This window comes from Lagopus leucura, unplaced genomic scaffold (genome assembly GCF_019238085.1).
Source record: "Lagopus leucura isolate 7727_CA_CO unplaced genomic scaffold, USGS_WTPT01 34937-0_obj-0_obj, whole genome shotgun sequence".
NCBI lineage: Eukaryota > Metazoa > Chordata > Aves > Galliformes > Phasianidae > Lagopus > Lagopus leucura.
In genome coordinates, this window is record NW_024964443.1 from 1 (window position 1) to 10,874 (window position 10,874).

A 10,874-nucleotide genomic window follows, 5' to 3' on the forward strand; every position below is an offset into this window, starting at 1 on the left:
AAGTTGTCGGAACAAATCGCAGCGCTCATCCATCGCCCGGCAGCGCTGTGCCGAGTTCAGGTTCAGGTGGGGTCGGTGCCGTTCGAATGGGGAAGATGAGGCACGGGGAGGGGAGAGAGGAGGGGAGGAGGATGCGTGGGAGGGTGGCTGGGGGGGGGGGGGAGCCGTGTGAAGGCCGTGCCCCGTGGGTTCCTCGTCCGTCCCGTTCCGCCCCGTCCGTCCCGTCCCCGCAGCTCCGTTCCCCACCCGCAGCTCCTCCGGCTCGGCCATGAAGGGCGCACTGCTCGGAGCGATGTTCTCCCGGCACGTCAAGCGGCACCCGGGCGTGAGTGAGCCCCCCCCCCCCCCCCCACTCCGGACTCCCTACACCCCGGGACTCCCCCCCCCCATCCCAGGGGGTTTCTCCCCTCCCTGGATCTGCTCCCACTTCCTCCTCCCCAACTCCTTCTCCACCCCCTGCTGCCTTCCCCATCCCCACATATCCCTCTCTGTGCCCCCCATGGCTGTTCCCTGCCCTCAACCCCCCCCAGTTCTCAGCATCCCCCACGTGCTGGGGGTCCCATCCCACCCTGTGCCCCACATCTGCCCCCCAAGGGTGCAGCATGGACCTCCTGATCCACCCCATTACCCCACATCTGACCCACCTGGCACCCCACATCTGACCCCATTGGGTTCAGCAGGGTCCTCCTGCCCCACCCCATACCCTATATCCAACTTACTGGGGTGCAGCAGGGTCCGCCTGACCCATCCTGCACCCCACATCTATCCCCACTGGGGTGCTGCAGTGTCTGCCTGACCTCATACACCACATCTGACCCTATTGGGGTGCAGCACAGTCCTAACCCACCTCATACCCACATCTGACCCCACTGTGGTGTTGCAGGATACTCCTAACCCACTCTGTGCCCCACATCTGACCCCTTTGGGGTGCAGCACAGCCCTCCTGACCCACCCCACACCCCACGTTTGACCCTATTGGGGTGCTGCAGGCTCTTACTGACCCCATGTCTCCCAACTGACCCCATACCCTCCATCTGACACCTCAGGGCTGCAGGGTGGCACTGGGTTGTGCTCTGTGCGCTTGCGGCAGCTCACATCCACCCTCACCTCACATCCCCCTGATTTGGAGACCCCTCTGGAGGGGACATGAAGGGGAATTTAATCCGAGCCCTATCCGACCCCACAGCCCAGGTTTGGGGCAGCACCCCCACCTCTGATCCACCCCCATCCCCACCGACACAAGCAGAGCATTTGCACACAAAGCCACAGCCCACCAGATCCCCCCCAAAACCCCACAGCTGAGCGAGGCCCCCCCCATTCCAGGAGCCCTATGGGGGGGGTCTCAGACCCCAACCCCCTCCTCCCCCCCAGGACTGGGGACGTGCACAGGGCTCCGGCTGAGTGTGGCTCTGAGTCACGTCGGCATTTGGCAGCGGTGCGAGGAGCGGCGTTGCCAGTCTGGAAAAGATGACGGGCGCTGCGATGGGGCGGGGGCACCGCGCTATGGGGTGATGTGGAGCCGCACAGCGGGACGTGGAACTGCTCACACCTCAATATCCCTATGGGGGGGAACTAACGGTCCCACTGCCGGTGCTGGAAGCCCTGAAGTAGCCACCAACAGCTGCAGGGGTTGCACGGAGGTGCATGGAGAGCAGCGTGGCACTGCAGGCGCATTGCACTGCATTGGGAGCGCCTCAGCCCCGCAGCAGCTGCCCGTTGGCAGGGGCTGCTCAGCCTTCACCTGCACTCGTTTGCAATGGGTGCAGCAGCAGAGCCCTGTGGGGATCCCAGTGATGGTTGTGGGGTGGGGGTGCACTGCAGTCCCACCACTGGGGCTCAAATTGAGCCCTCCTGGACGGTTCTGCAGGGCTGTAAGCCTACAGTCATCACTCACAATGTCTTATTTATTTGGGGAGGGGGGGGGTTGGCCCCTTAGTTCTTCCCAGGTGTTAATTAGGCAGAAGGTGTCAGCAGCAGATGGTGATGATGGGCACACGGAGGCACAGACAACAGCTGCTGATCGCTCTGAGCTCCAAAGCTGTGGCCATGGGGGTCAAACGGGGTGGGGGTGCAGCACAAAGGGGTGGAGGGTGAGCGGGGGGGGACGGGGACCACAGCCACACAGCAGTGTTGTAAAGGAGCAGACAGGAGACGGTTCCAGCCATCCATCCTCGCACAAGTGGTGAAACTGAGGCAGGAGGGCAGCAGGAAACGTGTGGCCAAGCGATGCTGCTGGTCCACGGCCGAGCTCAGGTGTGGGCAAAGAAAAGCGGTGCCGTTTAATGGGCACGGAGAGCGAACGGCCGCGGCTGGCGTCCCAGGGGTGAGCACTGACAGAGCCTCATTACTCCGGCAGCACCGCGATTCGGGGGAGGTCAGCAGCGCTGCGGATCCACCGCGATTGAGGCCTCGTCCCCCCGGGCAGTGCGGAACGGCAGCACGAGGAGGGGAGGTGGTGGGCAGCCCGAGCTCCGCTCTGCGTGATGGAGTGATGAGGGCTTTGTGTGCTCTCGGATCGGTGCCACGAAGATGTGGTGGCGTTGGGGGGGGGGGACGACGACACTGAGTGCCTCCCCCCGTGTTGTTGTCCGGAGCTGCAGGCGGCTGGAAGCATCCAGCAGTTGGTGGGGGAAGGTGGGAGGGCAGAAGGATGTGCAGGGATGGAGGGGGCGTGGGGCAGGAATGGATGCAATGCAGGAGGAGATGCAGTGCATGGCAGGAGGGTACGGGTGGGACATGGTGCAGGATGGGATGCAGTGTAGGAGAGGATCTGGTGGAGGGGATGCAGTGCAGGGCAGGACAAAGTGCAGGAAGGGATGCAGTGCAGGAGGGGATGCAGCACAGAGGGGAGCAGTGCTGGAGGGAGTGTGGTGCAGGGCAGAACACGGTGCAGGGACGTGGTGCAGGATGGGATGTGGTGCAGGAGGGGATGCAATGAAGGAAGGGAGGGGTGCAGGAGGGGACGTGGTGGTGGTGGGGATGCAGTGCAGGAGGGGATGTGGTGCAGGAGAGCAGTGCAAGGCAGAACAGTGCAGCACGGGATGCAGTACAGGAAGGGACGCAGGGCAGGACGTGGTGCAGGAGGGGATGCGGTGCAGAAATGGATGCAGCGCAGGATTGGATGCAGTGCAGGAGGGAAGGAAGTGATTTCTCATTCCGAGCCCAATTCCTCTCCACCATGAGCCGATTTTTCTCTCCCTCTTTTAATTCAGTCACTCAAGCTGACAGCTACACTGTGTACCACAGCCCCGCTACAGGATTGCTCTGCCATATTTCCCCTGTAAATCTCCTGGCGTTGTCAGCTCTCCCTTTCACTCTCCAGCCGCCCTGATAAATATTCATTTTATTGGGGGTACTTTTCATCTCTCTCCCTCTCCCTGCAGCTCGTTCCCCTCATTGGCTTCATCAGCGTGGGGCTGGGCAGCGCTGTGCTGTACCTGCTCAGGTTGGCACTGTACAGCCCCGACATCAGGTATGGGGCACGGGGGGGTCACAGTGCTCTGAAGCACCAGGGGGTGAGAGGTGAGGGGGGACCCCCTGTTCTACCCCAGCACGTGGGGTTTCAGGACCCCTCCAGTCCTGGGAATGTGGGGTTGGAGAGGGGAGGTTGGGGGGACTGTGAGGACACCTCCAGCTCTGGAGATGTGGGTTTGGAGGGGGAGTTTTAAGGACCCCTCCAGCCCTGAAGATGTGGGGCTGGGGCTGGGGTTTAAGGACCCCTTCAGCTCTGGGGATGTATGCTTGGGGGGGGGGGGGGGGGAGGTGAAGCAGAGAGGGATGTGATAGATGGACGGACAGTGATGATGGATAGAGGGAGGATGGTGATGGACAGATGGACAGGGACTGATGGCCTGAGTGATGGACGGGCGGACAGACAGCAGGGATGGAAGGGGGAGCAAGGATGGGATCGGTGGGAGGCAGCACAGTGAGGACCTATGGGAGGAGGGCACAGGACCAGGTGTGCCCCCCCAGTTAATGGCAGGAGTTATGGCCACCCGGGACCCATCCCACTGCTGCCTGTGGTCCAAAGCTGGGCACAGCCCCCGGCCCTCAGGATGGAGCTGGGTTGTCACTGCATGGAGCCTGCAGGGGCAGAATGGGGAGCCTACGGGGCTGGGGGTGCATATGGGGACTAGGGGTGCCTATGGGGCTGGTGGGGACCTGTGGAACTGGGGGGTGCTTATGGGGCTGTAGGGTGCCCATTAGCCTGGGGGTGCTTATGGGGTGCAGGGGTCCTGCCCCCTCCCCTCCCCACACACCTCCTGTGTGCCCACAGTCCCACTGCTTCTTGCAGCTGGGACCGAAAGAATAACCCTGAGCCGTGGAACAAGCTGGGCCCCACCGACCAGTACAAAGTGAGCAGTGGGATGGACTGGGGGGGTGGGGGGGGCTCTGCAGGCGAGTGCAGCCCCTCTCACCTCTCTGCTCTTTGCAGTTCATAGCGGTTTCCACCGACTACAAGAACCTCAAGAAGGAGCGGCCCAGCTTCTGAGCAGCCCCATGCAGCTGCCCTGCAACCCCCTCCCCCCACGTTGTGCTCCTTGTTCTCCCCCAGCTCACACCTCCTGCATGAACCGGGCAGCAATAAATTCCCAGGGGGGTGCAGTCTGGTTTCCCAGGCTCACAGTGTCCCCATAAGGGCTTGGGGGGGGGGCTCTGGCCCCCCCCAGCCCTGTGCTTCCGCTCTCCCACGCTTGGGGGGGCTCACCAGGGTCCCGCCCCCAGGGGGTGAAGCAGGAAATGGGGATGGGAAGCGATGCAAACACCCGCAGTGCATTCATATTTGTCCCGTCCTGCCCCCAACCCCCCCTCCAAAATGTGAATTACGTGCAGCATGACACGGCCTGGGGGGGGCTGGGGAGTGTGGGGGGGGTCCTGGCTGCTGCTGTGTGGTTTGCTTTGGCCAATGGGGTTGGAGAGAGGCGGGTTGATGTGTGGTGTGGGCAGAGGGGTAGGCTGCCTTCAGGTGGGGGGGGGGCAATGGGGTAAGGGGGGGCAATTGGGGTATGGGATGGGGGCAGTGAGGTGGGAGGTCAATTAATGGGGCAAGGGGGGACAACGGGGTAGAGGAGGGGGGCAATGGGCTAAGGGGGGAGGCAAGGGGGGCACTGGGGTATGGGGGGCACTGGCATAATGGTGGGGGTTCTGGGGTAAGGGGGGGCACTGGGGTGGAAGGGACACCGGAGTGGGAGAGGCACTGAAGTATAGGGGGCAATGGGGGACAGCAGGGGAGTCCCTGCCCCACTCCCCCATCACACACACCTCCACACACGCAGGCTCAGCCCCCCCACTTTTATTAGCAACTCCCCCTCCCCCATAGAAAAGAGGTAAGGGGGGGAGGCAGAGGAGGCGGAGGGGTGGGTGGGAGCTGTCCCACCCCATAGCAATTGGTCCCTACACTTTAACACTAAACGGGGGGAAGGGAACCCCAAATCGAGGGGCTGAAGTGCAGCAGCTGGGGGGGGGATGATACCCCCATCACCCCCCAGCGTGGGGGGGGTCCCGCTCAGTGGTCGCTGAAGCCGGGCATGGGGAAGGTGCGGGCGAAGCTCTCCACACGTCGGCGGAGCTCCGCCAAGCGCTGCTGCGTCTCTGCATCCCGCAGCAGGAAGGCCTGGAAGTCTGCAAGCTTACCTGGGGGAGGGTTGGATGTGGGGTTTGGGGGGGGGGGGCCACAGCAGCCTCCAATGCATCCCGCCTAGCTGTAGCCCCATACCCATGTTTAAGGGTGGGGTGGGAGAAAAACAGCAGCCCTCCATCCATCCATCCATCCATCCATCCATCCATCCATCCATCCATCCAGGCCCATCTGCAGCTCCTTGCCCATGTTTGGGGTTGTGGGAGAAGCGTATCAGCCCACCCCCCATCCATCCCGCCCAGTGCTGTCCGGTTTGGGGTTGGGAGGGGGTTGGGGGGCTCTTACTGGTTTTGCTCTTCACATCCAAGGCCACCGCGATGCCCTCATCGATGAACTCCACCACTTTATGGAAATCCTCCTCCCCGAAGCCACGCGAAGTCAGCGCGGGTGTCCCTGGGGGCAGAGGGGATTGTTAGGGGGTGAGGCAGGGGGCGGCACGGCTGGGGAGGACCCACATCAACCCAAGGGACCCAAATCCATCCAGGGGACCCCAAACTCACTATAGGAAATCAAAACCCACCAAAGAGGGACCCCAAACTCACCTTGGGGGACCAAAACCATTGAGAGGGACCCAGACCCACCAAAGGGACACCAAATTCACCCAGAGGAGCCAGATGCACTAAGGGGACACCAAACTGCCAATGGGGGACCCAAACCCACCAAAGGGGGTCCCCAAACTCACCAAAGGGGGACCAAAACATGACAAAGGGGATTCAGACCCACCAAAGGGACCCCAAACTCACTATGGGGAACCCAAACCCACCAAGGGGATCCCAATGTCCCTTTGGGGTCCTGCCCTCCAAGCCACAAAGCAGCCCCAAATCCCACAGAGGGGTGACACGCAGGGGGGAAGGGGCAGCCCCTCACCCAGGCGCAGCCCCCCAGGGGTGAGGGCGCTCCGGTCCCCTGGGCAGGTGTTCTTGTTGGCTGTGATCGATACGAGCTCCAGGACGCGCTCAGCCCGGGCTCCATCAATGCCTTTGGGCCGCAGGTCCACCAAGACCAGGTGGTTGTCGGTGCCCCCTGGGAGCCCAGGGAGAGCTGAGCGACAGGCGGCCTGCCCCACACCGGACCCCCATCCTCCATCAGACCTCCATCCCCCACCAGCCCCGTGCCCCCCATCAGACCCCCCCCATCAGATCTCAGACCCCCAACAGACCCCCATCCTCCACCAGACCTCTGCCCCCCCATCAGACCCTGCCCCATATTAGACCCCAGCCCCTACCAGACCCCAAACCCACATCAGACTCCTACCTCCCAACAGATCCCCTGTCCCCAATTAGACTCCCACCCCCCAACAGACCCCCACCCCTATCAGACCCCTGCTCCACATCAGACCTCCACCCTACATCAGACCCCCATCCCCCACCAGCCCCCCACCCCCCATCAGACTCCTGCCCCCCCACGCCGCAGTGCCGCATCCTCCCCACAGCAGACCCTACCTGACACCAGCGTGTAGCCGCGCTGCAGCAGAGCCCTGGCCATGGCCTTGGCGTTGCGCAGCACCTGCAGGCAGTACTGCCGGAACTGGGGCGACTTGGCCTAGATGTGGGGATGGGGATGGGGGAGGGGGAGAGCACGCCGAGCGCAGCCGTCAGCATGGAGCCCCACAGCAGCCCTGCCCAGCCCCACGGCTGCCCCACACCTGTTTGAGGGCCACAGCCACGGCAGCGATGGCGTGATTGTGGGGCCCGCCCTGCAGTGAGGGGAAGACGGCGAAGTTGATTTTGTCCTCCAGGTCGTACAGTGTCTGCCGGCCTGTCTTCTGCTCCACCCAGCGCACACCCTTGCGGTAGAAGATGAGGCCAGACCTGCAAGGGGGAGAGCGCAGCCCCATGGCCAACCATCTGCCCCATGGCCAACCATCTGCCCGCAGCATGCCGCCTGCCCCATGGCCAACAGGCCGCCCCATAGCATAGTGCCTTCAGCATGCCACCCGCCCCACGGCCTGGGGGCTGCCCCATAGCACACCAGCTGCCCACAGCACACCCCCTACCCAACGCGAACACCCAGCTCCGCTCTGTGCCCCAGGCCTGCACCCCACCTGGCCCCGCGCAATGTCTTATGCGTGGTGCTGGTCACCAGGTCTGCGTGCTCAAAGGGTGACGGGACGACTTTGGCAGCCACCAAGCCGCTGATGTGCGCCATGTCAGCCAGCAGGAAGGCACGCAGCTCCTCACACAGCTGTGGGCACGGAGGTCAGCAACCAGCCCCGGCGCAGCACCCATCCCGCACCAGCACCCACCCCACCACAGACCCCCCCCATCAGCCCCCCACCTTCTTCATACGCCCGTAGTCGATGAGCCTCGCGTAGGCACTGGTGCCGGCAATGATGATGCGGGGACGGAACAGACGAGCCGTCACCTCCAGCTGAGCGTAATCTATGAGACCTGTGGCAGGCTGGGAGGGACAGACAGATGGACAGACGGATGGAGGGGCAAAGAAAGGGACGGACAGATGAATGAAAGGGCACACAGAGGGACGGACAGAAGGACGGAGGGATGGATGGAAAGATGGAGACAGAGAGATGGACGGAGGGACAGATGGATGGACAGGTGGACAGACAGAGGGATAGGTAGAGGACACAGACACAGACGGATGAAGGGACGGAGGGGATGGATGGATGGACAGAGGGATGGACGGAGGGGCAGATGGAGGGATAAAGGGACATAAGGATGGTCAGAGGGATGGTGGGACAGACAGATGGAGGGGTGGACGGAGGGACAGAGGGACGGAAGGACAAACAGAAGGACGGACCGAGGGCCAGATGGATGGACAGAGGGATGAAAGGACAAACAGAGGGTCAGACAAACAGGCAGAGGGACAGACGGCTTGCTGGAGCACCTCGCAGTGCCCCACAGCCCTGGGACACAGCACATGGAGGCAGCTGAGCCATTCCCCTCCCAATCCCCCCACAGCCGCACCGCACTCACATCGAGCTTATAGGGCATGGACTCAAAGAAGATGGACGTGGCCGAGATCCTCTTAGCATCCGTCATATACCCATGTGTGAGGCTGCAGGGATGGGGGTCCAGGATGGCATCGGGTTATACCCCCAACCCCCAAGCCCACAACCCCCCCAGTGCCCCCAGCACCCACTGGCCCCCGTCGGGCAGATCCAGCCCCATCAGGCGGTCGTGGGGTCGCAGCACAGCGGTGTAAGCAGCGAAGTTGGCCGGGGAGCCAGAGTAGGGCTGCACATTCACCCCCCACAGCTGTGGGTCCAGGTCGAAGGCCTCCAGCGCCCGCTGCTCACACAGCAGTTCCAGCTGGTCCACCACCTCGGCCCCCCCGTAGTACCTTTTTTTGGGAGGGGATGCGGGCAGGTGGGGCTCAGTGCCTCCCATCACCTCCCACCACCATTAACCAACCTTAACCAGCCCCCATCACCCCTCCACCCCATCGACCCCCTCCCCATCACCCTCATCACCCCCCATCACCCGCCCCATCATCCTCCTTTCACCTACTTCCCCACCTTCCCCATCACCCCCCTCCCCATCACTCCTCATCACCCCCTCCCCACCTGCCCCCCATCACTCTTTGCTCCTGAGCTCCCTCCCCTCTCCCTCACCCCCATGACCACCCCATCCCTTTCCCCATCACCCTCCCCATAACCCCCATCACCCCCCATCACTCTTTGCCCACCAACCCCCTCCCCATCTCCCTCTCCTCATCATCCCCCTCCCCCCCATCCCCAGCACATCCCCATCATCCTTTGCCCATCTGCCCCCTCCCCATCATTCCCCCCCATAACCCCCTCCCATCACCTCCCCATCACTCCTCCATCATCCCCCACCCCGTCGCGCCCCCATCACACCCCTCCCCATCACTTCCCCATAACCCCCACCATCCCTCACCCCATCACCCCCTCCCATCACCCCCATCACCCCCCCATTACCTCTTTCCTGGGTACCCCTCTGAGTACTTATTATTAAGGCAGGAGCCCAACGCTTCCAGTGCTGCACGGCTGCAGAAATTCTGGGCCAGGAGGGGTTTGTTGGAGGCTCAGCATCAGCTCCATGCTGCAGGATCCCCCCCATGTCCCCCCTGCACATCCTGCTCCCCACCTCGGATGCAATGAGCTCCAACCCCCTGCACTGCCGGTCCTTTTCCTTCTGCACCAAACCCCAAACTTCGGGATCGCTGTCTGCAAGGCTCTCCTGTCCCGTCCAGCTGGGGGGGGGCGCATGGCCAGGGGCTGCCATCGCTGCTCCATGCTGCGCCCTCCAGCTGCAGGCACCCCGAGGGATGCATCGCTGCAGGGCCTGCAGGGGAGGGGGAGGGGCTGAGCTGCTGCACCTGACACCCCCCGAACAGCCCCCCATCCCGTCATGGGATGCGGTGTGTGAGGGGGGGGTGACACGGAGCAAGTGGGACCATCCTGAGGTCACTGCGACCCACAGGTTCAGCTCCCGCAGGTGCATGCATGGAGCTGCAACTTGTGCAAGGAGCAACCTGCTGCAGGCAACTAGTGTGCATGCATAGAGTTGCATGGCTGTGCAAAGAGCAGCATGCTAGTGCAAAGAGTGACCCGCTACACGCAACAAGCATGAGCATAGAGCTTGAATGCCTGTGCAAGGCAGAACCTGCTGCAGGCAACAAGCGTGTGCACAGAGATGCATGCATGCTTGTGCAAAGAGCAACTTGCTGCAGGTGACCAGCATGCGTGCATAGAGCTGCACGGCAGTTCAAAGACCAACTGCTGAAAGCAACAGTGTGTGTGCATGGAGTTGCATGCTTGTGCAAAGAGCTGTATGCTCGTGCAAGGCAGAACCTGCTGCAGGCAGTGAGTGTGGATGCACAGAGTTGCATGCTTGTGCAAAGAGATGCATGCTCGTGCGAGGAGCAACCTGCTGCAGGTGATCGGCATGCATGCACAGGGCTGCACGTGGGCGCTGTGCACGTGGGGGCACGGCGGACACCCCCCTCCTCCCTCCCCCCCACATTGAGGGGTCAACCCGGTGCTGCCCCACACGTGCAGGTGATGTAACCGACGCCGCCCCATTGCATCACCCGGCCTCGGAGAGGGCACAGAACGGAGCCGCCCCCTGGATCGCCCCACAGTGGGGACAGCGGCCAAGGCCGGGGAGAGGGACGGGGGGCGGGGGGGACAAAGGAGGGGTTGGGGGGAGGGGGCGGTCGGGGACTTTGGGATGGATGCAAAGGTCGAGGTGTGTGCGTGGGGGCGGGGGCTGCCAAGAGGAGATGGGCGAGGAGAAAGGGGGGGGGGGGGGGG

At 63.1% G+C, this 10,874-nt stretch overlaps 2 protein-coding genes across 2 annotated transcripts; one reads left to right on the forward strand and one right to left on the reverse strand.

Moving 5' to 3' along the window:
* The first annotated feature begins 215 nt into the window (after positions 1-215).
* Positions 216-4,605, forward strand: NDUFA4L2 (NDUFA4 mitochondrial complex associated like 2). The gene is made up of 4 exons (XM_042892090.1): positions 216-325; positions 3,384-3,472; positions 4,295-4,355; positions 4,436-4,605. The coding sequence occupies exons 1-4, from the start codon at positions 269-271 to the stop codon at positions 4,490-4,492; spliced, it is 264 nt and encodes an 87-aa protein (XP_042748024.1). The 5' UTR covers positions 216-268; the 3' UTR covers positions 4,493-4,605.
* A 673-nt stretch (positions 4,606-5,278) lies between these two features.
* On the reverse strand, positions 5,279-9,925 carry SHMT2 (serine hydroxymethyltransferase 2). Its single transcript, XM_042892089.1, has 11 exons — positions 9,706-9,925; positions 9,537-9,616; positions 8,738-8,938; positions 8,572-8,653; positions 7,916-8,038; positions 7,683-7,822; positions 7,284-7,449; positions 7,081-7,180; positions 6,506-6,661; positions 5,924-6,031; positions 5,279-5,634 (listed from the first exon to the last, which is right to left on the reverse strand). The coding sequence occupies exons 1-11, from the start codon at positions 9,841-9,843 to the stop codon at positions 5,507-5,509; spliced, it is 1,422 nt and encodes a 473-aa protein (XP_042748023.1). The 5' UTR covers positions 9,844-9,925; the 3' UTR covers positions 5,279-5,506.
* Between the last annotated feature and the right edge of the window lie 949 nt (positions 9,926-10,874).